The sequence below is a fragment of the Morus notabilis genome, unplaced genomic scaffold (assembly GCF_000414095.1).
Source record: "Morus notabilis unplaced genomic scaffold, ASM41409v2 Scaffold1119, whole genome shotgun sequence".
NCBI lineage: Eukaryota > Viridiplantae > Streptophyta > Magnoliopsida > Rosales > Moraceae > Morus > Morus notabilis.
Genome location: NW_010365946.1, coordinates 40,886 through 66,705, shown reverse-complemented (window position 1 = coordinate 66,705; position 25,820 = coordinate 40,886). Strand labels below are relative to the sequence as shown.

Sequence of the window (25,820 nt, the reverse complement as noted above, 5' to 3'; positions counted from 1 at the left end):
TTTATAACCTTAAATACTCATAGACTGTAGTTGATGTCTATATTCAATTATTTGCTTTGTTTATGTATGCTACAATATAGATTTTTCTGTGGAGAATCCCAATATGATGCGAGAGGCTTCTTTTGGAATTGTTTTATTTGCAAAATTGTTAATTTGATTTAGTTTGAGTTTTACTTTCATCTCATGTGCAATTTCTATGCCCAAAAAAAAAAAAACCTCTATAACAACCATTATGAGTTAGTTTGGTATTGCTTTTCGCTTCCAAAATCAGTTTCTGCTTGTAGCAAAAGCTGACTTTAACTTTGGTAAATTTTTTTAAAAGTGTTTTTTGAAGAATTTTTGAAGAATTTACAGCCAAAATCAAAAGCAGCCCAATGACAATTGTGCAAGAATAAACATAGTACAATTAATAAAATTTTCATAATACCCTTAATAAAATTTAAAATTTACAACCCTCTCAATCGAAAATTCAGACTAGTAATATAATATAATATACTATAAATTAATTTGGTTATTTGGGACAAGCATATTCGACATACATTGGAACTTGGGCCTTTTGATGTGTGCATGTTTGGGTTTGACTCCTATTACTTCTATTATCTCTACTTGATCATAAGTTCGCAATTCGGTCTTTTGCACGGAGAAACTCAATTTTTTATACCCGACCTTTAGGTTGTCGGAATCTTGCCCAATATGTTTTTTCAGATTATTCAACCTGAGAAAACCAGTTAGACTATTCCATTATGAGCTAAAATAAATAAATAAATCTAACTAACTACAACATAAAAATGGAACTCAAAGTAATAACTAGTAGAATCACGAACATTATTATTGGAGAAAAACAAAATAAAAGCAAATCCTCTCCATAGTACCTAAACCAGCAAGCTTTGGTCCAGGCGAGGAACTGAACTTGAGATGGCAACACTGTTCGTCAAAATATATAATAAAGATGAACAGAATAACTGGAAATAGAGAATTATAGAAACTAGTACAATTAAAATTGAAAACTACAACAATATAAATAATAATAACAATAAACAAAAATAATAATCTGGAAATAAAAAAAAAGCTTTAAATTGAAAATACGGAAGTATGTGCATTCCACAATTTTCTTAAAACAGATTCACCCCCTCATCATAGGTACAACAATGTACTAGTAGCAACGTAGAATTTCTGAGAAGAGAGAAAAACTCTGAAATTTTGGTGTGTTTCAACTGAGGAGTATGAGTCCCTTCTACATGGCTTAGAGGAGACCATGACTTCTTCTCTTTCCGATATTGGACAAAGAACTTTTTCACTTTTTTCGTATTTCTTTAAAGTTTTTCCTTCGGTTTTCTCAACTTTATGAGAGCATTATAAGAGTCAATTTCTCATTTATCCGATCACTCACTATTTTTAACATATAATTACATCATCAAAGAGGTGATATTTTAATAATTCCACACCATTAAATGGACCCCACACCGGCAAGACAGATGGGAGACTTAGGTCTCGTTCATTTCACCGGTTTGAGTTTTCAGTTTTAGGTTTCTACAGTTAAAAGTTATCAGAAAGTGTCACATCTATTTTTTTTCTGCTACAGTTAAAAGCTCTCAGAAAATATCACATCTTAGTTCGAATTAAAAATTTGAATCTGCAAAACGAACGAGATCTTAATAAGGTGATATTTTGTAATTAAGATGTTTTGAACATAGTCCTATATATTTTGTAAAAGAGAAAAACCTAAAAAATAAGCATGGAAAGTGAATACTGACATCTACATTGTCTTTTTCCCTCTTTAATCGTAGCATTTGGTTTGTAAAGCATTACTGTCCATTCCTTATTTACAGTTACTATTCATCTTTGTAAGGAGCCGCAAAACGATAAGGTATACAACAGTTTTTGAGTTGGAGAATTTGTTGTCTATGGGATAACTGTTCTACTAACTTTTTATAACAAATATCTGAAAAATAAATTTATAAACTAACATCATATTACAAATTTAGCCTAACAATTTAAATATCATCACACCTCTCGGGGGTAAAAAATACTCGTGCCTTAAATTAAATGCTCCATAGTTAATTGGGAAAGACCTACAAAATTAATAGTTAAGTTATACAATTTACTAAATCATGTGTTCAAACTGACAACATCAATAATATTTGATTTAATTTCAATTCAATCGAACGGATCAAAAAATAAATTAACATTTTCTAATAGATTTTTCTCTCCAAACCGATTGAGAACCATGAACACCCCTAAATACCTTAAAGACAAAATTAAGGATCCTCTCTTTTTATTGTATTACATAAAAATTAGTGCTTAGAAACAAGCTGATTGAACATTTTAAGTACCCAAAAAAATAAAATTATTTTAAAATGAATTTTAAACGCACTATTCGATTTTAATATTGAGTTACATGATGAAAGTAACCCCTTTCCACCTACCTCCGTGATCACAAAAGTTGCCAGAAAATTCACGTGGCTTCCATTTTTGACAATGACTGTGCCAGTGCCACCTGTTCCACTCACTGGAGCGGCCTTTTAACCTATGATATGATGTTTGTGTTTTGTTTTCGTTTTTGTTTTTTTGGGGAGTAAGAAAGAGTTCGGTTTTGGTATTGAGTTACATGGTGAATTCTTGGCCTTTTAAGCAATAATTAGTTACGAATTTCTGTGAAAAAATACATCAAAAATTTTAATGGAAAATTTTTAAAAATATTTCTTGAAATTGAGCCATTTTATTTCGATCCCTTAACATTAATTTAAATATTTTTTTAAATTAGAACTAATCAAAATATATAATTTTTTAAAAATAATACTTTTAATAAGTTAAGTACTTAAAAAATAGAATATATAATTTTTTTTTTATTTGGGGCTTGGCCCAAGTGAGGCTGCAAGCTATCTTAGGGCAGAGCCGGCTCCGCCGGAATCAACTCATGTCTACGACAGATAAACAACAATTCAATGTCTAGAATTTCTTTTGGATATCATAAATTAGTAGTGGTTAAGTAGACGGACTATAAATGGACTAGTCGAATTCGTTCTCCTGTTTTGGTTTTTACATCAATTAATTGAGGCAGATTTTTTCTCTAAAGAATCGTTCATACTTGAGGGATTCCGTTTGCCGTTTAAACCATCCAAATCATTCAAATGTTTTATGCGGAAGGAGGTCATCGGCTAGAGGATTCTCTATTATTTCTCTGAATTTCTCTCTAATTAGTTTGTTCGTTGTAGTCATTGGAAGTGCTTATGGATTTTTATGACTAAGCTCCCTTATAAGAGGAGTTTAGATACGTTGACTCCATTTTCTTGTCTCAGTCACAGTCACTTTACTAATTATTTATTATGTCATTTAAATTTAGAAATCTAACCACATAAATAAAAATAAAATATTAAAAATACTTAAACAAATCACGATGTGTCAAAATTTAATTGAAGAGACAACTATCAAGATAGGAAAATGAAACAACAAATCTTGATTCCTTATAGGAGTAATTATTTAGGTGATCAAAGTCCACCTTAATCAATGCAGTAATGGTCATCAAATGTATTTTGCAGTCATGGTTATCAAATGTATTTTGTTTCTGAACCTTTTCTGGCAGAGAAAACAAAATGTGGTTTTCTTCTTTTTTTTTTTTCTTTTTTTTTTTTTTTTTGCTTGAAAAATTAAAGCGTGGTTTTTTTTCTTGGAAAAGAAAAAAAAAACTTCAAGGTGTACATTCTTAGCAATTTTTAAAATAGCCAACTGATGCATCTCGCCAAGTATTATTACAACTGTGCATTCTTTTGGATTTGCTAACGGGTTAGCCGTAAGTAAAGATTTCTCAACATGATACGCATAAAGATTGGGATAACCCATATCATCTGGACCACATTAATCATCTTCCAGAGGAGGAGGAAACAAACATGAACTAGTATCTGAAAGCTAAATTCATAAACCAGTATCTTATTACAAACTTCATCTAAGGGTTTAAATTTCATCACACATCTCGCTAGGAAAATGTACTCGTGCCTTACATTAAACGTTCCTCAATTAAGGGAAAGACCTAAAAAATAGTTAGTTGGTACAATTTACTTAATTATGTGTTGAAAACCGACGACATCCATAATATTTGATTTAATTTGAATTGGTTTCCTTCAAATATTTCAAATTAATCGAACCGATCAAAAACTTAATAAACATTCTTATTATTTGAATGATATATAGATTTTCTCTCCGAATGGAATGAGAATCATGAATTAAGACAACGTTTGAATCCTCTCTTTTTATTACATCACATATTCGACCCCAAACGGCTAGCCAAAACTGGTGCTTAGCAACAAGTTGATTGAACACACTTTTTAAGTACACAAGTAATTTTCGTCAAATTCGATTTAAAAGTGTTCACCATATACACTACAACAAAAAATCTCATTTGCGGCGACGCCATGTCGTCACAAATAACAGGTTTGTCGTCGCAAATATTTTATTTTCGACGACATGTCGTCACAAATTAGTCACCGCAAATAATATATTTGTGACGACATAATTTTAAAATATCGTCGCGAATAAGTCGTCACGAATGTTCCGTCAAATGTGTCATTGATAATGGCGTGTCATACCGTATTTGCAACGACATAGTGTCGTCGCAAAAGGTTTTAAGTCTTTAAAACCTTTTGCGACTAAACCGTCGTCGCGAGTAATGTGGACTATTTGCCACGACACTTTAGTTATGTCGTCGCAAATAGTATTTTCTTTTTTTTCCGTACTTTCCTAATAATATTAATTAATAAAGATATAAATTTGAAGAAAATTTAATAATAAAATAGAACAATAGAATTGATATAAAATAGTCAACATAATAATAAGATCAGCCTTAAAATGTAAGTTAATCAATAAATACTACAAAGTGTTGATAATAAAAAAAATAAAAACATATATTTTAATCTCCTAAATTAGGAGCATCGTCATCCTCGTTCTCGTCCTCGTCTTCTTGATCGATATAGAGGTTGTTCAGTCTATGAAACTATAAAAAATGGAAGTAACAAAATTTGATTATATAGAATTCACGAATAAAAAATATCGTTCATGTGTTATAGAATATAATACCAGACTGACAATGGACTGGGAGTCTCGTCGGATTGGGTGGAGGCTGTGATCCTCCTGCAGAGCTGGTGCATGTAGCTACTGGGCCAGACTTCATGACTCTATTAATATAATTTAATTTTATTAATGAAATTTTAAGAAAATTTCGGCATCATAATGACTTATTTTTCTTATTATCCAAAAATCCAAACCTGCAAAAACTAGCTTTTAAAGGATTTCAACACACCATAACTGCAAGATGTGCCACCCAGACAAGTCATCAAAACTTTTAATCATAACCTAAATCAAATTACAAGCATATCTCATAAAATAACATCCTAAAAAATTTACACACAACTTATACCAAATTTCAATAATCCTAAAATTCATATTCCAAAATTTAATATCTATAATATAAACTTCAAATTATATACTAATTTTAAAATCTATAAGTCAAAATTCAAAATGTAAAATCTATAATCTAAAATTCTAACAACAAAAAACCCAAATATTATAAACTAAAAAATACAATAAATAGGTAAAAAACTTACAAAGTTCAAACGAACTAAAACGGGAGCTGAAAACAGTGAAGGTGGGGCGGCGGTGGAGGAGGGCGGCGGTGAGGAGAGGGAGTATTTTTTATACTTTTTTTGATGAAAAAACACTTAAAAATGATTAAAACTTATGATAAATGTTGATTTGGTGAGGATTTAGAAGAGAATAGAGGGAGGTTTTAGGGTTTAAAGTCGGAAGCTTGGGAGAGGCCAAGAGAGAGAGAGAGAGAGATCGGAAAAAATAGAGGAGAAGGCTCTGGTCGTGGGTATCTATAGACAACGTTTTTTGCAACGATAAATAACACTATTTGCGACGACATTGTCGTTACAAATATAACTTATAAAAATATTTGCGACGATAACTGTCGTCGCAAATATAACTTAAATTTTTAATATTTATACTAATGTTTTGGAATTATTATTTGCCACAACGTTGTTCGTTGTTGTCGCAATTACATTTTGGGAACCGCCTAATTTCCCCGCCATTTTTTTGCGAGGGAATTCAAAATAGCTATTTGTGATGACACATATTAATGTCGTCACAAATAATATTTGGGAACCGCTAAATTGACCGCCTTTTTACTCGGGGAACAAAAAATAAATGAATTATTATTTGGGACAACAAGTGTCGTCGTAAATAATTCTTTATTTCTGACGAACAATCGTCACAAATATTATTATTTGGGCGGCAAACGTTGGCGCCAGACAACATTTGCCACTAACTACATATTTGTGACGCTTTGTACATTATTAGCGACGACAACATTCTCCAGTCATACGAATATTATTTGTGACGTTATTTTGTCGTAAATAGTTAATTATTTGCGACGACAAATGTGTCGCAAATGGAGCAAATTGTAGTAGTGATACGTGGGTAGGTGGGCATCAATAGATACCCACTTACCACTATGATCACAACAAGTGCCATAAGGTTCACGTGGCTTATTTTTTGACAATGACTTTGCCAATGCCAACTGTTCATCACTTCTACACATTAACTAGTAGATTTGCCAAAATACAAATATCATAGCAAGCATATTTTGTCCTTAAACCTTCTGTCCTTAATTTTCATTGATCAACCGGAATTCTCTTGTCCTCACAATATCAATGGCTGATCTACAGCCGAATAAGCAAGAACTTATCAAGATAATCGAGCAGAGCAAGGTGTCTCCACCGCCGGGGACAGTCCCGACGACCTCTCTCCCTCTCAGCTTCTTTGACGTGCCATGGCTTCTTTTTGCCAACATGCAACGTCCCTACTTCTACGAATTCCCTCACTCAACCCACCACTTCTTAGAAACCCGACTTCCTTCTCTCAAACACTCCCTCTCCCTCACTCTCCAACACTTCTTCCCCTTCGCCGCCAACCTCATCCTCCCTCCGCCGCCCGCGAAGCCTCACATTCTCTTCGCGGAAGGCGACTCGGCCGTTTCCCTCACCGTCGCCGAGTCCGCTGCCGACTTCCATTTCCTCTCAGCCAATCACCCGCGACCCGTCCGAGCATTGGACACGTTCGTCCCCAAGTTGGCGCCGGCACGTGTGGATGGCGACACGCGTATGGAGCCTATTATGGCCTTGCAGTTCACCGTCTTTCCCAACTCCGGCATATGCATTGGCCTCCGGTGCAACCACGTGGCGGGAGACGCGAGGTCGCTTCACCACTTCATGAAATCATGGGCGTTGGTTTGCAAGACCGGAGGAGATTTGACTTCGCTTGATGGAGATTCAGGGCTGCCGTCTCTTGACAGGACCGCGGTGAAGGACCCGTATGGGCTTGAGCTCGTGTTCTTGAAAGCTTGGTGGAGTTTGGCATCGACATGGAAAAATGAGGACCAAAGATCAGTCCTTGACACTGATGATCATCATAGCCTCCGTGCCACGGTCGTTCTGTGCCGAGACAAGATTGAGAGATTAAGGCATTGGATCACAAATCAATTGGCCAACGACAACGAGAACTCCACAACACTTCACATGTCGTCGTTTGTCGTCATTTCCGCGTTGATTTGGGTTTGCTTAGCGAAATCAGAAGAGAGAAATTCCAAAGTTAATAAAGATGATGATGATCCTTACTACTTTGCCTTCGTAGCGGAATGTCGAAGCCGCCTCGAGTTTCCATTGCCGACGACTTATTTTGGGAATTGCTTGACGGTGTGTTTCGCGCCGGTGAAGGCGGCGGAGCTGTTGGGCGAAAATGGGGTCGCCACGGCTGCCAAGGCTATTGGGAAGGAAGTTGGGGAACTGAACAGGAAACCTTTGAAAGAGTTGGAGAATTTTTTGATCAAGTTCAAGAAAATCAAGGATTCAGGGTGGAAACATGTTACCGTTTTGGGATCGCCAAAATTTGGTCTTTATGAGACGGATTTCGGGTGGGGGAGACCCAAAAAGTGCGAATCCATCCATTTTCGTGATTCAACCGCTTTTTTAATTGCTCAGAGTAGGGACGAGAAAGGTGGTGCTGAAGTCAGTTTGGTTCTTAGCAAGGATCAAATGAGTCGTTTCAACGCCATCTTGGAGGAAATCTTGATGGGGTTGGTCTGATTTGACTTTTGATTTAGGTTCCAGTCGTTTGTCTTTCCTTGATGTTCTTCTCGTTTTGACGATTGTATTATGCTTGTTGTCGTCTTTTATAACTATGTGTTGTTTCAGGTAACGTCACTCAATTTTTTTTATGTCGTTTCTTATAATCGTTGTTTTTCTTTATTGCTTGTTTCGAGTTGTCGTGTTTTTCTTCTCCTCATTTTTTGTTTGTTCTCATTTTTCTATTATTATCGTTGTGTTTTCCATGTCGTTTTTCGTTGTTGTTGCCTTTGTTGTTTGTTCCATGTTGTCGTAGTTTTCTTGTGTTGCATTTTTTGTTATACTTTAACTTTTCAGTTTGCTTGTCATTGTTGCAGTAGTTTTTTACTTGTTTCAGGCTCTCGTCGTTTTACTTTTCAGTTTGCTTGTCACTGTTGCAGTAGTTTTTTACTTGCTCCAGTTCTCGTAGTTTTACTTTTCAATTTGCTTGTCATTTTATGATTCTCTGCTAATATAGATATTGTATTTTGTACAATGACGATGAATAATGAGCGTTTTCTCTACTTCTCTTCGTCTCTCATCTCACGTATACCACCTTATATTTATATTATAACACGTTATTAGTAAGTGTCCGTAATTATCTTTCTAGTTGATTTAGAATTGCTTATAAGTTGTTTTGAAGATCATCTTGGATTAGGCTCATGTCTTCGAAACTTGATAACTGAAATTATGAAGTCAATTTTAAGATTCAAAATAGCTATTTCAAAAGTAAAGAAACCGGCTTTACAGGGAAAAAAAAAAAAAAAAAAAAAAAGATTTCTTTTTTCCCTGGGATTTAATATGGAAGGAAACGCAGTATAAAGACAACCTCGAAAAGTACAAGGCACATTGATGCCAAAAACTCAAATATAAAACCAATATCAACAAAATATGATTATGAAAAGACAGATACTAGAAAACATCGAACTTGGAAGGACAACAAGAACAACAACGAATTAAATCAACATATAAACGAAAATAAAGCCCAGAAGAGCATCAACTACAAACGACAATATCAATGAAGGACAAAAAAACAACAATATCAGTGAAGGACAAAATTCAAAACAAAACGACAGAAACAACGAATATGTATAATACAAATGAAATGCGAGATGTATATTAAAATGACGTTGGCTAAGGACAATGATCGCAAAAACAAGATAATCCGGGAAGCCAACTCTCTCCTCGAAAAACAAAGTATAAGCGAGGTGAATTACAACATAATGAAGAAAGTGTGAGCAACATGAGAAAACGACAATTAGCATTTGATATTGAAAGAGAAGCACTAATGGAACCACTAAGAAAGCTCACTTTGGATTTACTTATCCCTTATTTCTTACTTTTTCATGTAGATGAGCTTCCAAGAAAACAATCAACAGTCAATCTTTTTCGTAAAGACTTGCTTAAGAGACGTGAAAATTCCTTTTCTGAAGTGGTAATATAATATTCATGGAATCGTTAAAGGTCTTGTGGTCTTATATTATGTGTATGCATATACACAAGTTATTATTTTTTTAGCGGTTTCACACAACGTTATTTTTCGTTTTTCAACTTTTGTCGTTTCCTATCCTATGTCGTTTGAGGGATATGTCGTTTGTTGAGATTATTTTCTTGTTCTGTTTTATCGTGTTTCAGTCGGTTTATAGTTCGATTACTTCGTTTCTATTTTTCTCAAGGGTGTTGTCTGCAAGTCACTCATTTACTGCTAGTTGAAACCGCCTAAGTAAAGCGGGCACCACATCAGAGAACATTGTATATATTATACATACTATTAAAGGAGGCACTCAGGTTACTGTTTTTAGAATAGTGCCCGGTCCTTCTTCTCCCTCTTCTTTAAAAAAATTCCGGCTATGTCCTAAATTTGTGTCTTTACCGTTTTATCCTTGCTTGCTTATTTTTACTTTAGTTTTTGTTTGGGTATTTTTGTCTTATCCTCTCAATCTTCTCAGTTGCTTTTTTGGTTACGTTGTGTGAATTTTCCTTTTTGCCATTAGTTTTTTTTCCTCATTCATTTGTGCTTTGTTTGACCGTTTTCATAACTTTGGTAGAAGAGAAGTTTCAGGTCTTTTCTTTTCATTTCTTTTCTTTTCTCCGTCTGTCGTTCACCTGGCATGTCTTGGCAAAGAGTTCCTTTCATTTGCTATGAAAATGTTTTTCCTCCTTTTCCTCTCTTTATATGCAGCTTTTCTCACGCGTATTACCTCGGTTCCTTTTTTCTTTCCGTGAATGTTCTGGGTTTCATTTGTTCTGAAAATGCTTTGTCCCCTTTGATTTCCTGCTTCTTGCTTTTGTTTAGGGGTTATTCAGCCTTTACGGTTTTTTTCCGGTCAATGTTTCTAGACTTTTTTTGTTCTTAATATGTTTTTCGTCTTCTTCTTCTCTCCTTTTTTTCTTGGTATTTTCGTTTGGGCTTCTTACCCTTTGTGTTGATTTTGGTTCGGTGAAGCTTCAACGAGAAACCCTTTGCGTTAGGGTTTTATGTCTGTCAAATTTTTAGCCTTCATTTCTTGCTTCGATTTCCTTTTGTTTATGGGTTATTCTGCTTTCTTAGCCTTTTGCTTTATGCTTTTCTTCTTCTTAAGTTTATGTTTCTGTTTAGTTTATTTATTTATTTATTTATTTATATGTTTTGTTCTACTCATTTTCTTTCCATTTTTGTTAATCTTCTGGATTTTGGTTTGGTGAAGCTTCAACGGTTTATTATATTTGAAATTTTTGCTTCCATTTTTTTTTTCCGTTTGCATGTTCTCTGATTATTTTTGTTATCCCTTTTTTTTCTTCTGTTTATTTTTTCATCTTTTTCTTCCTTTTTAAATCTTCTATTTCTTCTCTGAATAATTTATCTTTTTTTTCATTGTTTGTTTTGGTTTGATTTGTTAAAAAAAAATTTCCCTTTTCATGTTCTATGTTTATTTCCCTTGTCTTTACGGCGTCGTTGTCTCTTTCATTTCCCCTAAACATTTTTTCGCTTACTTGAAGATCAATTTGCTAAAGTAAACATTTAAAAGGATGTAAAAGAATATTTAAAGAAGACATATCAAAAAAGAAGATTCTTACTTAACAAACACAAAAGAATGTAAAAGGAAAATTAAAATATGTAAGTGAGGATATATTTGTAAGAAATTTATTTTAACGAAGCCAAATTGAGAAAGGAAAATAATCTAATGAAGTGGATTAAAAAATATTCTACAACACTACTATAGGAGGTCGAGTTTTCCTGTTCAAAGAACAGTGTATTTCTTTTTTTTGCCTTTTAATTTTTCTCTTCTCCTTCTCTTTTAGACACGTGGTTATTTATTATTTATTCCTTTTTTCTTTGTGTTGTTGCTTTGACTTCTTTGTTTTTCTCGGACTGTCGCCTCCTTTATTTTCTTTTTTGTTGACAATTTTTTCTTTTTTTATTTTTATTTATTGCAGCTCAGAGGAAATAAGAAAGAAAGTAAAGATGAATAAATATATATATATATGTATATACACTTTAATATGTAAATAAATATGTATTATTTACAGACTAAACTTTTATCATATAATATATTTTTTTATAACATATTTTATCCGTGCTATTTGCACGGGTAACACACAAGTATGTACTAAAGGAAAGGACTGCTTTCCCTGTTCATGCTATAGTGCAGTATCTTTCCCATTTTACCCCTAATATCCCTTCCTGCGTTGGTCTAATATCATTTTAAATGTTAATTTACAACAATGTTCTTTATTTCATCTTCAGTTATTTTCCTTCATTTCCTCAGTTATTTTATTTCCTTTCACTTTTTCTCTTCTATCTACTACAACCTTCTACGTTTTTCTTTTTTTCCTTCTCTTTTGGAGCAAATTTTCTCGCTCTTCCTCTCTCTCTTCCGGTTTCTTCTCTTTCATTTTTGGTTTCTTCATTCTTTTCTTCTTCGTTTGTTTCGAAAGGAAAATTTTTTTCTCTACTTTTTGTTTTCTTCTGATGCTTTTGCATGATTAGAGTTTTGTTGTTTTGGTATTTTCTGCACTATGGCAGTGTATAAATATTTATGTCTTCATATAGTTTTTTGTTTCTTCATTTTCTTCTTTCCGATTTGTTTGGACAATAAATTTTTGTATTTACCTTTTTTTTTTTTTCAAGTTCTTCATGCAGAGGCATTTGGAAATGTTTTTCATCTTAGTTTTTTTTTCGATCCATTTTAGAATTTTACAAATGTCTCTTTTTCTTTATTTTTGTTTAGTCTGTTGTCTTTTGTCATTCTAGCCAATTAGCTTAATTAGTTGTTCTTCTTTTTCATTTTCTCAAGACTCTTACTATCTAACTGTGTTAATTTTGTGGTTTGACACGTGTTTCTTTTGATTACTCAACTTTGTTTAACGGGAATTTGATATATGAATGTCCGTTGCTTATTGGTTCCGTTTTGCAGTGGTTTTCCATCTTCCAGACAGCTGCTGTTGAGTAATCATGTTTTTGATATATCTATTTTTGCAGGACTTTTTATCGGAGATTGAGAAAAAATTTGATGTCGTTCTCTATATATAACATGTTTTGTTTTGTTACAACAACAGTGTATTTTACTTTTTACAATGTATATATGCATGTAAATATATTTTAATTAACAATACTATATATATCTGTGTAAATATATTTATAAAAATTTCAAATCTATCATATAATACAATACTATTTTCCGTAGTAAGGCGCGGAATACAAACTCATAACTTACTAAAAATATCATTTAACAATCATTTTAGGCCCCGTTCATTTCATCGATTCGAATTTAGATTGAATGGTGTGACAGACTTTTATGGCCTTTTCTCTGTTGACGTCACTAGAAGATCATGCTCTTGCAGAAGATGGGATTTAACTGGGACCATTGGTTCACATGCATGCCATTGCTTGCATTTGGCATAAGGATGAGGAGCCTCAAAATTACTTGGATCGGTGCTATAGCAAGGAAACTATTTGATGGCTAATGACCCGCCAATATTTCATCTGAAGCCGATAACATTGGCCCGAAAGTGGGAAGTTGTCACTCTTGAAGCCTAACTACAAAAGACAACATGGTCGACCTAAAAAAGTTTGACGCCTTGACCATGACGAGGTCATAGATGAACTGAGCAATAATTAATTACGAATTTTTGTGAAAAAATACATAAAAAATTTTAATGGAAAATTTTTAAAAATACTCCTTAAAATTCAGCCCTTTTATTTTTATCCGTTAACATTAACTTAAATATATATATTTTTTAAATTAGAACTAATCAAGAGATATAATTTTTTAAAAAATGATACTTTTAATAAGTTAAGACTTAAAAAATAGAATATGTAATTTTTTTTTTATTTGGGGCCTTGGCCCAACTGAGCAATTACTTAAGCAATCTTAAGCCAGAGCCCGCTCCGCCGGAATCAACTCATGTCTACGACAGATATTCAACAATTCAATGTCTAGAATTTCTTTTTGATATCAAAAATTAGTAGTCGCTAAGTAGACGGACTATAAATGGACAAGTTGAATTCGTTCTCCAGTTTTGCCTTTTACATCAATTAATTGGGGCAGATTTTTTCTCTAAAGAATCAGTCATACTTGAGGGATTCCGTTTGCCGTTTAAACCATCCAAATCATTCAAATGTTTTATGCGGAAGGAGGTCATCGGCTAGAGGATTCTCTATCATTTCTCTGAATTTCTCTCTAATTAGTTTGTTCGTTGTAGTCATTGGAAGTGATTATGGATTTTTATGACTAAGCTCCCTTATACGTGGAGTTTAGATATGTTGACTCCATTTTCTTGTCTCATTAGCGGACACTTTACTAATTATTTATCATGTCATTTAAATTTAGAAATCTAACCACATAAATGAAAATAAAAGATTAAAAATACTTAAATAAATCACGATATGTCAAAATTTAATTGAAGAAACAACTATCAAGACAGGAAAATGAAACAACAAGTCTTGATTCCTTATAGGAGTAATTATTTAGGTGATCAAAGTCCACCTTAATCAATGCAGTAATGGTCATCAAATGTATTTTGCAGTCATGGTTATCAAATGTATTTTGTTTCTGAACCTTTTCTGGCAGAGAAAACAAAATGTGGTTTTCTTGTTTTTTTGTTTTTGTATTTTTTTTTTGCTTGAAAAATTAAAGCGTGGTTTTTTTTCTTGGAAAAGAAAAAAAAAAACTTCAAGGTGTACATTCTTAGCAATTTTTAAAATAGCCAACTGATGCATCTCGCCAAGTATTATTACAACTGTGCATTCTTTTGGATTTGCTAACGGGTTAGCCGTAAGTAAAGATTTCTCAACATGATACGCATAAAGATTGGGATAACCCATATCATCTGGACCACATTAATCATCTTCCAGAGGAGGAGGAAACAAACATGAACTAGTATCTGAAAGCTAAATTCATAAACCAGTATCTTATTACAAACTTCATCTAAGGGTTTAAATTTCATCACACATCTCGCTAGGAAAATGTACTCGTGCCATACATTAAACGTTCCTCAATTAAGGGAAAGACCTAAAAAATAGTTAGTTGGTACAATTTACTTAATTAGTAGATTTGCCAAACTACAAATATCATAGAAAGGATATCTTTGTCCTTAAACCTTCTTGTCCTTAATTTTCATTGATCAACCGGAATTCTCTTGTCCTCACAATATCAATGGCTGATCTACAGCCGAATAAGCAAGAACTTATCAAGATAATCGAGCAGAGCAAGGTGTCTCCACCGCCGGGGACAGTCCCGACGACCTCTCTCCCTCTCAGCTTCTTTGACGTGCCATGGCTTCTTTTTGCCAACATGCAACGTCCCTACTTCTACGAATTCCCTCACTCAACCCACCACTTCTTAGAACCCGACTTCCTTCTCTCAAACACTCCCTCTCCCTCACTCTCCAACACTTCTTCCCCTTCGCTGCCAACCTCATCCTCCCTCCGCCGCCCATGAAGCCTCACATTCTCTTCGCGGAAGGCGACTCGGCCGTTTCCCTCACCGTCGCCGAGTCCGCTGCCGACTTCCATTTCCTCTCGGCCAATCACCCGCGACCCGTCCGAGCATTGGACCCGTTCGTCCCCAAGTTGGCGCCGGCACGTGTGGATGGCGACACGCGTGTGGAGCCTATTATGGCCTTGCAGTTCACCGTCTTTCCCAACTCCGGCATATGCATTGGCCTCCGGTGCAACCACGTGGCGGGAGACGCGAGGTCGCTTCACCACTTCATGAAATCATGGGCATTGGTTTGCAAGACCGGAGGAGATTTGACTTCGCTTGATGGAGATTCAGGGCTGCCGTCTCTTGACAGGACCGCGGTGAAGGACCCGTATGGGCTTGAGCTCGTGTTCTTGAAAGCTTGGTGGAGTTTGGCATCGACATGGAAAAATGAGGACCAAAGATCAGTCCTTGACACTGATGATCATCATAGCCTCCGTGCCACGGTCGTTCTGTGCCGAGACAAGATTGAGAGATTAAGGCATTGGATCACAAATCAATTGGCCAACGACAACGAGAACTCCACAACACTTCACATGTCGTCGTTTGTCGTCATTTCCGCGTTGATTTGGGTTTGCTTAGCGAAATCAGAAGAGAGAAATTCCAAAGTTAATAAAGATGATGATGATCCTTACTACTTTGCCTTCGTAGAGGAATGTCGAAGCCGCCTCGAGTTTCCATTGCCGACGACTTATTTTGGGAATTGCTTGACGGTGTGTTTCGCGCTGGTGAAGGCGGCGGAGCTGTTGGGCGAAAATGGGGTCGCCACGGCTGCCAAGGCTATTGGGAAGGAAGTTGGGGAACTGAACAGGAAACCTTTGAAAGAGTTGGAGAATTTTTTGATCAAGTTCAAGAAAATCAAGGATTCAGGGTGGAAACATGTTACCGTCGTGGGATCGCCAAAATTCGATCTTTATGAGACGGATTTCGGGTGGGGGAGACCCAAAAAGTGCGAATCCATCCATTTTCGTGATTCAACCGCTTTTTTAATTGCTCAGAGTAGGGACGAGAAAGGTGGTGCTGAAGTCAGTTTGGTTCTTAGCAAGGATCAAATGAGTCGTTTCAACGCCATCTTGGAGGAAATCTTGATGGGGTTGGTCTGATTTGACTTTTGATTTAGGTTCCAGTCGTTTGTCTTTCCTTGATGTTCTTCTCGATTTGACGATTGTATTATGTTTGTTGTCGTCTTTTATAACTATGTGTTGTTTCAGGTATCGTCACTCTTTTTTTTTTTATGTCGTTTCTTATAATCGTTGTTTTCCTTTATTGCTTGTTTCGAGTTGTCGTGTTTTTCTTCTCTTAATTTTTTTGTTGTTGTCATTTTTCTATTATTATCGTTGTGTTTTCCATGTCGTTTTTCGTTGTTGTTGCCTTTGTTGTTTGTACCATGTTGTCGTAGTTTTCTTGTGTTGCATTTTTTTGTTATACTTAAACTTTTCAGTTTGCTTGTCATTGTTGCAGTATTTTTTTACTTGCTTCAGGTTCTCGTCGTTTTACTTTTCAGTTTGCTTGTCATTGTTGCAGTAGTTTTTTACTTGTTTCAGGTTCTCGTCGTTTTCCTTCTTGTTATTGCTTTCTGTTGTCGTCATTGGTCAAAGTATAAGCTATTTTTGTTTTAAATAAAATGTTGTAGTGGTGTGGATGCTCACCTTCCTAATACCCCTTCGTAAATTTCATATTCACCACTTCGATATTATTAGTGATTGGTGTTTCGTAACCTTTACTGTTGTAACTCGTGGCTTTCAGCTTTTGCCATTTTATGATTCTCTCCTAATAGAGATATTGTATTTTGTACAATGACGATGAATAATGAGCGTTTTCTCTACTTCTCTTCGTCTCTCATCTCACGTATACCACCTTATATTTATATTATAACACGTTATCAATAAGTGTCCGTAATAATCTTTCTGATTGATTTAGAATTGCTTATAAGAAGTTTTGAAGATCATCTTGGATTAGGCTCATGTCTTCGAAACTTGATTACTGAAATTATGAAATCAATTTTATGATCCAAAATACCTATTTCAAAAGTAAAGAAATCGGCTTAACCAAAAAATAAAAAAATAAAAAATAAAAAACTTTTTTTTGTTTTTGTTTTTTCCCTTGGATTTAACATGGAAGGAAACGCAGTATAAAGACAACTTCGAAATGTACAAGGCACATTGATGCCAAAAACTCAAATATATAACCGATATCAACTAAATATGATTATGAAAAGACAGATACTAGAAAACATCGAACTTGGAAGGACAACAAGAACAACAACGAATTAAATCAACATATAAACGACAATATCAATGAAGGACAAAAAACAACAATATCAATGAAGGACAAAATTCAAAACAAAACGACAGAAACAACGAATATGTATAATACAAATGAAATGCGAGATGCATATTAAAATGACGTTGGCTAAGGACAATGATCGCAAAAACAACATAATCCGGGAAGCCAACTCTTTCCTCGGAAAGCAAAAGTCGTGTTTAGAATTGATCTCATTTTTGTTTTTCATATTTTTTTTAGAAAGAAAAAATGAAAACGTTTCCAAAACGGTATTTTACGTTATAAAGACAAAAAAAGAAAATGAAAACGATTTTGATTTAGTGTAAAATGAGAAAGAAATGAAAAATGACTTTTAGTTGTTTTTCATTTTTTATTTTCATTTTCTTCTCTCCCGAATAGAGAGAGAGAGAAAGAGAGACATTAATAGGTTTTTTTATACTGAAAATAATCTCTTGATAAAACTATCAAAGGTATTTTTAAAAATATTTTTTGTCTGATATTGAAAACCCTTTCATTTTCATTTTTATACAAAAAAAAAAATAAAATCATTTTGAAACAAATTCTAAACCCGCCCAAAGTATAAGCGAGGTGAATTACAACATAATGAAGAAAGTGTGAGCAACATGAGAAAACGACAATTAGCATTTGATATTGAAAGAGAAGCACTAATAGAACCACTAAGAAAGCTCACTTTGGATTTTACTTATCCCTTATTTCTTAGTTTTTCATGTAGATGAGCTTCCAAGAAAACAATCAACACAGTCGATCTTTTTCGTAAATACTTGCTTACAAGACGTGAAAATTCCTTTTCTGAAGTGGTAATATAATATTCATGGAATCATTAATAGGTCTTGTGGTCTTATATTTTGTGTATATATATACACAAGTTATTATTTTTTTTAGCGGTTTCACACAACTTAGTTTTCGTTTTTCAACTTTTGTCGTTTCCTATCCTACGTGGTTTGTTGAGATTATTTTCTTTTTCTGTTTTGTCGTTTTTTAGTCGGTTTATAGTTCGATTACTTCGTTTATATTTTTCTCAAGGGTGTCGTCTGCAAGTCACTCATTTACTGCTAGTTGAAACCGCCTAAGTAAAGCGGGCACCACATCAGAGAATAAGGTAATAAACTTACTAAAACGGGCACCCATATGTTACAACCATTTTGACAATTCACATTATACATATACTAAAAAACAAAAGACTGCTTTTACTGTTCATACTACAGTACAGTATCTTTCCTATTTTATCCTTAATATTCCTTTATGCGTTTGTCCAATATCATTTTAAATGTTAATTTACTACCATGCTCTTTATTTCATCTTAGTTATTTTCTTTTATTTCCTCAATTATTTTATTTCCTTTCACTTTTCTGATGCTCTTTGTTTTTCTCTTTTATCTTCTACAACCTTCTACGTTTTTCTTATTTTCCTTCTCTTCTGGGGCAAATTTTCTCGCTCTTCATGTTTCTTCTCTTTCGTTTTTGGTTTCTTTATTCTTTTCTTCTTCATTTGTTTCGAAAGGAAAATTTTTTTCTCAACTTTTTGTTTTCTTCTAATGCTTTTGGGTGATTAGGGTTTTGTTGTTTTGATATTTTTGCACTACAGTGGTTTATAAATATTTATGTCTTCATATAGTTTTTTGTTTCTTCATTTCTTCTTTCCGATATGTTTGGACATTAATTTTTTTTGTACTGTTTCTTCTTCTATGATATTTTTGGGTGTTATGGGTTTTTTTCATTTCGTCATTTGTTTACTAATATGGTTTGTGTTTATCTCTTCTGATCTGTTTAGGTATTTTGGGTTTTCTTGATTTCGTCATTTGTTAACTAATATGGATTTTCATTTAATTTTTTTTAATTTATTTAGTCTATTGTCTTTTGTCATTCTGGCCAATTAGCTTAATTAGTTGTTCTTGTTTTTCATTTTCTCAAGACTCTTACTATCTAACCGTGTTAATTTTGTGGTTTGACATGTATTTCTTCTCATTACTCAGCTTTGTTTAACGGGGATTTGATATATGACTATCCGTTGCTTATTGGCTCCGTTTTGCAGTGGTTTTCCATCGTCCACACAGCTGTTGTTGAGTAATCATGTTTTTAATATATCTATTTTTGCGGGACTTTTTATCGGAGATTGAGTAAAAATTTGATGTCGTTCTCTATATATAACATGTTTTGTTTTGTTACAACAGTAGTGTATTTTACTTTTTACAATGTATATATGTATGTAAATATATTTTAATTAACAATACTATATATATATATATGTGTAAATATATTTATAAAAAGTTTAAATCTATCATATAATATAACACTGTATTCCGTAACAAAGCGCGGAATACAAGCTCATAACTTATTAAAAAAATCATTTAATAATCATTTTAATTTGTCTTTTCCTTCCTCATAACTTTTTCATTCAGAAAGGTAGGTTGGATAAAAGGTCAAAAGCTAAAGAGTAAAAGTAAAGTGAAATAGTAGAAGCATAAAAAGAATATATTATTTGAAGGGGGCTGAATAAAAGGTCAAAAACTAAAGAGTAAGAGTAAAGTGAAATAGTGAAGGTATACAAAGACTATAATATTTGAAGGGGACGGTATTTATATCTTAGTGAGGATTTAAATATAAAATTACTTAATTTTGAGAGGTATATTTTTTTTAAAAAGAAATTGAGTGGGAGCCGTAGCCCTCATTGAATTGAGTATTATGCCTCTGCCACTGTCCTTGAAAGAAAAAGAAGAAGAAAAAAAAAAAAAAAAAACTACTGCTGGACACTCTGTTCAATGGTGTGGCCAACGAGTATACGAAGTGACGGCCTTTTATGGCCTTTTCTCTGTTGACGTCACTAGAAGATCATGCTCTTACAGAAGATGGGATTTAACTGGGACCATTGGCTCACATGCATGCCATTGCTTGCATTTGGCATAAGGATGAGAGGAGCCTCAAAATTACTTGGATCGGTGCTATAGCAAGGAAAACTATTTGAAGGCTAATGACCCGCCAATATTTCATCTGAAGCCAAGAACATTGGCCCGAAAGTGGGAAGTTGCCACTCTTGAAGCTTAACTACAAAAGACAACGAGGTCGACCTAAAAAAGTTTGACGCCTTGAGCATGACGAGGTCATAGAGGAGTAAGTTTGGGCCGCTCGGTCTAAAAAAAATTTCAGGCCGGCCCGGCCCGATCTTAAAAGAAAGAGGGTTGGCTCAGTCTGGTTCTAAGTCCAAAATGTTTAGGATTGGCTCGGTCCAATTCAAAATTATATAAGGTATTTTAAAACAAAATCTCAATCCGCCTTAAAAGAGAGAGAGTCAGCCCAATCCGACTCTAAGCTCAAAAAATTTAGGGAAATAGTAGAGAATAGGCCAATTTTAAAACCTTAAGGAAGCATATAGGCCAATTTTTAGTTATGAAAATTAATAGGCCATAATTTTTGAATTTCCAAATTTACCGTTTTTTTTCCTTTGTTTCTTTCGATCGTCTCTGTCTTTCTCTCTCTCTCTCTCTGTCGCAGATCTCTCTCTCTCTAGCTTCTCGCAGCTCTCTCTCTCTCGTAACTGCGCTCGGATTTTCTCTCTCGTCGGTGGATCAACAGGTTCGTCGGTCGGTATTTCTTGTTCTCGTTTGGATTAGAGCAGCTGTTCCGGTGCTTTACCAGGTTTCTAGTTTTTTTTTGTTGTATTTTCGTTTTCATATTTTGCATTATTTCGGTTTGTTTTCTTTCTTTGTCCGTTAATCCTTTGTTTTTTGTTGTTTTCCGGTCGATTTTTATGGAACAACGTGTTTCGGCATTTTTCGTTTCTAGTTTTTTTTTTTTTTTGTAATTTCGTTTTCACGTTTTGCATTTTTTCGGTTTGTTTTCAATTTGTTTCAGTCATGACAGTTTTTGTAGAACTTGTGCGGTTATGGAACATAACTAGACGAGTTATGGTCCATAATTGAGAGGTTTTTTTATATAACTTGTCCGGTTATGCACTTTAACGTGACAGTGTTTCTGCAATATGTTTGTAGGCATGCAATCTGTTTTAGTCATTGTTGCTTATAGGGGAAAATGGAGTCTAGAAAACCAATATACAAATTTTGGTTTTCAATCAGTTTTTATTCCAGAGGATGCTTCTTTGAAGTTTTTACAGGAGTGTTTATGTGAGGAGCTGAATCTTGAGTTGTTTGGTTTTAATGCTGGTGTTCATTCTTTATTACTTTTTGTGGGAAGGAAGTTGAAGGACCCAATTGAAATTGTTTCGGACCTTAAGAGGGATGATGATGTTAAGTTGTTTTTAAACTTAGTTCGACACAGTAAGGAAGCTCTTGGATTCCCGTTGGTAATAGATTTTGTTAGTGGCTCCGTTAGTGTAGTGGGATCTATTTCTTCTTCTTCTTGTTTTATTAGTTCAAGAGATGAGGCGTCATCTTCTAATGTTGATGGTTCCGTTTGTCAATTTGAAGATGATATTGATGTTGCGATGAATAATTTTTTGATTGAAGATTTGGATATTTCAAAGTTACCTATGTCGTTTGATGTGAATGTAGGCAATCAATTCATGAGCAAGTCGGTTCTCAAGAAATTTATGCATGTAATTGCTATTAGGAGGCATTTTGAATTTAAATATGAAAGATCTAATAATTCATTTTATGTTTTGGTTTGTAAAAATAAGAGTTGTACTTGGAAGATGCGTGCTGCTAAGGTTTCAAATGGTAATGTTTGGGTAGTGAAGAAGTATATTAAGGAACATACTTGTTCACTTGATGTTGCTAGTGCTGAGCATCGTCAAGCAAATAGTCGTGTTGTTTCGGAGTTTTTAAAGGGCGATTTTAGCATTGGGCTTGCAGACCGTTTGCGTCCTAATGATTTGAGGTCTATAATGCATGGTAAGCATGGTGTTGAGATTAGTTACTACAAAGCACGAATGGCTCGCCGATATGCGTTAGCATCAATGAGAGGAAGTGCAGTGGAGTCGTATGCATCCATTCCTTTTCTGTGCAATGTTTTCAAGGAGAAAAATCCAGGTATTTTTATTTTTATGTATTATGCTTATGGTTTTGTCTATTTGTACAGTATATGCATGATATAGTTATTAGTTACATACCATTTATATGTAACGTGGGTTACATACGCGGGCACATGCATTATGCATATTAAAGCTCGAGATAATTGTAATTGTGCGCTAATTTCTATTCTTAGAGTATGAAAGATTTGCGTGTGTCAGGAAACTATTAGTATATTTTTAAAAGGACATGGAATTCAATAACTTAGTAAATATTCACGTCATTTGTTTTTAACATATTTATTTTCTAAAAGATTAAAGAGTTCTAATCATAAAGAAATCTAAGAAGTGTGAAAGAGTATCTTATACATTTAGTATCTTTTTCAAAAATGATAAAGGAAGTTAGTCATGTTGAATCTACAATTTAGTATCTTATACGTGAATTACGGTGACACACTATAAACATCTAAATAGCTCCTCTGTTTTTTTCCCCTAATAAACTCTAGAACTTTCAATTCACTGACAAGAGTTTAATTTCTCCGTGACTAATAGTTATTTTAAATGTTTTTTTTTGTGCTTGGGGGCTTCTATTCATGGTTGGCGCCATTGTAGGCCTGTGATCTCAGTTGATGGCACTTTTTTGAAGAATGAGTTTTCTGGGACCTTGCTTCTCTCTGCAGTTTTAGATGCTGATAATCGTATTTTTCCGCTTGGTTTTACAATTGTTGATTCGGAGAATGACTCCTAGTGGGAATGGTTTTTTGAAAGGCTTAAGGAGGCCATCGGAACTCATGAAGAGCTTGTTATTGTTTCTGACCGAAAGAGTAGTATCCCTAAAGCAGTTGAGAAGGTATTTCCGGATGCATCTCATGGATTTTGTATGCAACATTTACTTAGAAATTTGAATTCAAATTTTAAAGGTGTGCATGTGGATGCTATATTCTATCGTTGTGCCGAGGCATTCCGTAAGGAAGACTTTGGTTACTTCATGCGTCAATTGGAGGCAGTTCGACCAGCTATTCAAAATTATTTGCTACAAGTAGGGGTTGAAAAGTGGGCACGTGCTCACTTTGAGAGGAAGAGATACGATGTCATGACGACTAATATCTCCAAGTCATTGAATAATGTCTTAATGAATGTTAGGGAGTATCCTATTGAAGCTTTAATTGAGCATTTCATATCCCTCTTGCAAAGATGGTTTTATGAGCGTCGAAATAAGGCGGATCAGACTTTTACGTACTTGAGTAAACATACAACTAAATGCCTTCATGATAGGAAAAAGATTGCACGTTGCTTATCTGTAAGTTGCTTTTCTTTCAATTATTTACTTTTTTTTTGTTTCATTATTTTGGTTATGTTTTTGATGTGATCTTTTTTGTGATTCTTTTGGTCTTTTTTTTTTGAAGTTATTCTATTGTTTTTTGAATGCTCTGTTTTCTTTTCTTTTTGTCATGTTTTCAGGTTCATCCCGTTGATATCAATAAGTATTATGTTGTTGATGGTTTAGTTGGTGAGATGGTTGACTTGGTGGCAAGAACATGTAGTTGTCTTGTTTGGCAAGCTGATGAATTTCCATGTCCACACGCTATTGCATCGATTTGGAAAAGAAATCTTGATCCAACACATTTTACTTCCTACTATTACACCAACAATGCATTCAAAGCAACATATGATGCTGCAATCTATCCTGTTACTAATAGATCAAAGTGGCAAATTTCAGAGGGCAGTAAGGTGGAGGTTGTTCTTCCTCCTGAGTTTAAACGTGGTGCTGGGAGGCCAAGGAAGCAAAGAATTCTTTCTAGTGGAGAACGAGAGAAGCAATCTGTGAAGTCTCGATGCAAGCAAGTTGGCCACAATAGGAGGACTTGTTCAAACCCCACATTTGTTGATATGAACTGATCATCATGGTCTAAGTTGATTTTTTGTCTTTATGTTATAAGTTGGAATTGAATGATTTGAAGGAAAAATTGTCAAATTTTTCTAATAATAAAAGAAATCCTTGCATTTAATAGTTAAAAAAAAAACTGTGATTTATGGATTATTGTCTAATTTGATATGTTTTTGTGCATAACTTGTTAAGTTATGGACCATAACTTGTGCTGTTATGGAGCATTACTTGACAGGTTATGGTCCATAATTTACAGATTTTAGTCGGTTATATTTTAAAAATCGTATCCCAGATTTTTTTTACTCAATTTTTGTGCATAACTTGTCAAGTTATGGACCATAAGTTGACAAGTTATGGTCCATAACTTTACAAGTTATGCACAAAAACCAAGTAAAAAATCTGGGATACGATTTTTAAAATATAACCGTCTAAAATCTGTAAATTATGGACCATAACCTATCAACTTATGGTCCATAACTTGACAAGTTATGCACAAAAACCAAGTAAAAAATCTGGGATACGATTTTTAAAATATAACCGTCTAAAATCTGTAAATTATGGACCATAACCTGTCAAGTTATGGTCCATAATTTACAGATTTTTTATTCGGTTATATTTTAAAAACCGTATCCCAGATTTTTTACTTGGTTTTTGTGCATAACTTGTGCTCTCTGTTTTCTCTCTCTAAGACAGTTTTTTCTTTCCAAGATTTCTTTCTTTCCACCGGCGACCTCCTGCGATTTTTTAGGTTTTTATTTTCGTTCTTCTTCGGCGATCTGTCTTTCTTCCCTCCGTCCGTCTACTGCGATTTTTTTCTCCTCGCTCTGCAACTCTCTCTATCATCGCTGACAGTGTGCATTCTCTGAAAGTATTTTTTTTTTTGTATGAGTTTTTTTTTTCGCGTTCCTTTGGTTTTTTTTTTCTTTCTCTGATCTTGTGATTCTATATATTATTGTTTAAGATATGGCGAAAACACAAAGCAAGAGGAAGGACAATGTTTCTGTTTCTACTCCGAGTAAACGCTCAAAGATTGTGAACAAGAAAATTGGTATGGAGAAAAAAAGTTCCGAAGAAGTTGCTCATCCTTCTCCCACTCGTAACACTTTGGAGGTATTTTGATTAATTTTTTCAACTTAGTTTATAGATTTTTGAATTTAGGATATGGCATTTGTTTTTTTTTTTTTTTTTTGTGTGTGTTTTGATCGTGTATTTTTAGGTTTATCCTCATATTGTTTTTCTTCATTTTTTTTTTCATTTTTACAGTCTTGGAAGTATTGTATTAATCCTGAGAAGAGATTTCGAGGCCAGGTTAATATATCATCCTCTTTTGCTGTTATAGAGGAATTAAACAAAAAGTTTTTTTAAAGTCAGAAAGATTTGTTCAGAAGAATAATTTTAGGTCGGTTTTTGGATTTGGTAAAGTACAGTAACCAGTGTCAGCTGATACACGAGTTACTGTTTCATGTGGTTCATAATCCAAATACAAATGAGCTATGGTTCAAGTTTTGTGATTCTTTTACTAAGTTTTCTGTTGAGGAGTTTGCATTA

General features: G+C 34.1%; 1 protein-coding gene and 1 pseudogene across 1 annotated transcript; both read left to right on the top strand.

Moving 5' to 3' along the window:
- Positions 1 to 6,618: 6,618 nt before the first annotated feature.
- Positions 6,619 to 8,269, top strand: LOC21390052 (coumaroyl-CoA:anthocyanidin 3-O-glucoside-6''-O-coumaroyltransferase 1). The gene has a single exon (XM_010108862.2). It carries the CDS (start codon positions 6,708 to 6,710, stop codon positions 8,136 to 8,138), a length of 1,431 nt encoding a protein of 476 aa, XP_010107164.1. The 5' UTR covers positions 6,619 to 6,707; the 3' UTR covers positions 8,139 to 8,269.
- Positions 8,270 to 14,752: 6,483 nt separating this feature from the next.
- On the top strand, positions 14,753 to 16,264 carry LOC21390051 (annotated as a pseudogene).
- Positions 16,265 to 25,820: the final 9,556 nt, after the last annotated feature.

Coding starts and splice junctions, on each gene's coding strand:
- LOC21390052 (XM_010108862.2), top strand. CDS start 6,708: ATGGCTGATCTACAGCCGAATAAGCAAGAACTTATCAAGATAATCGAG.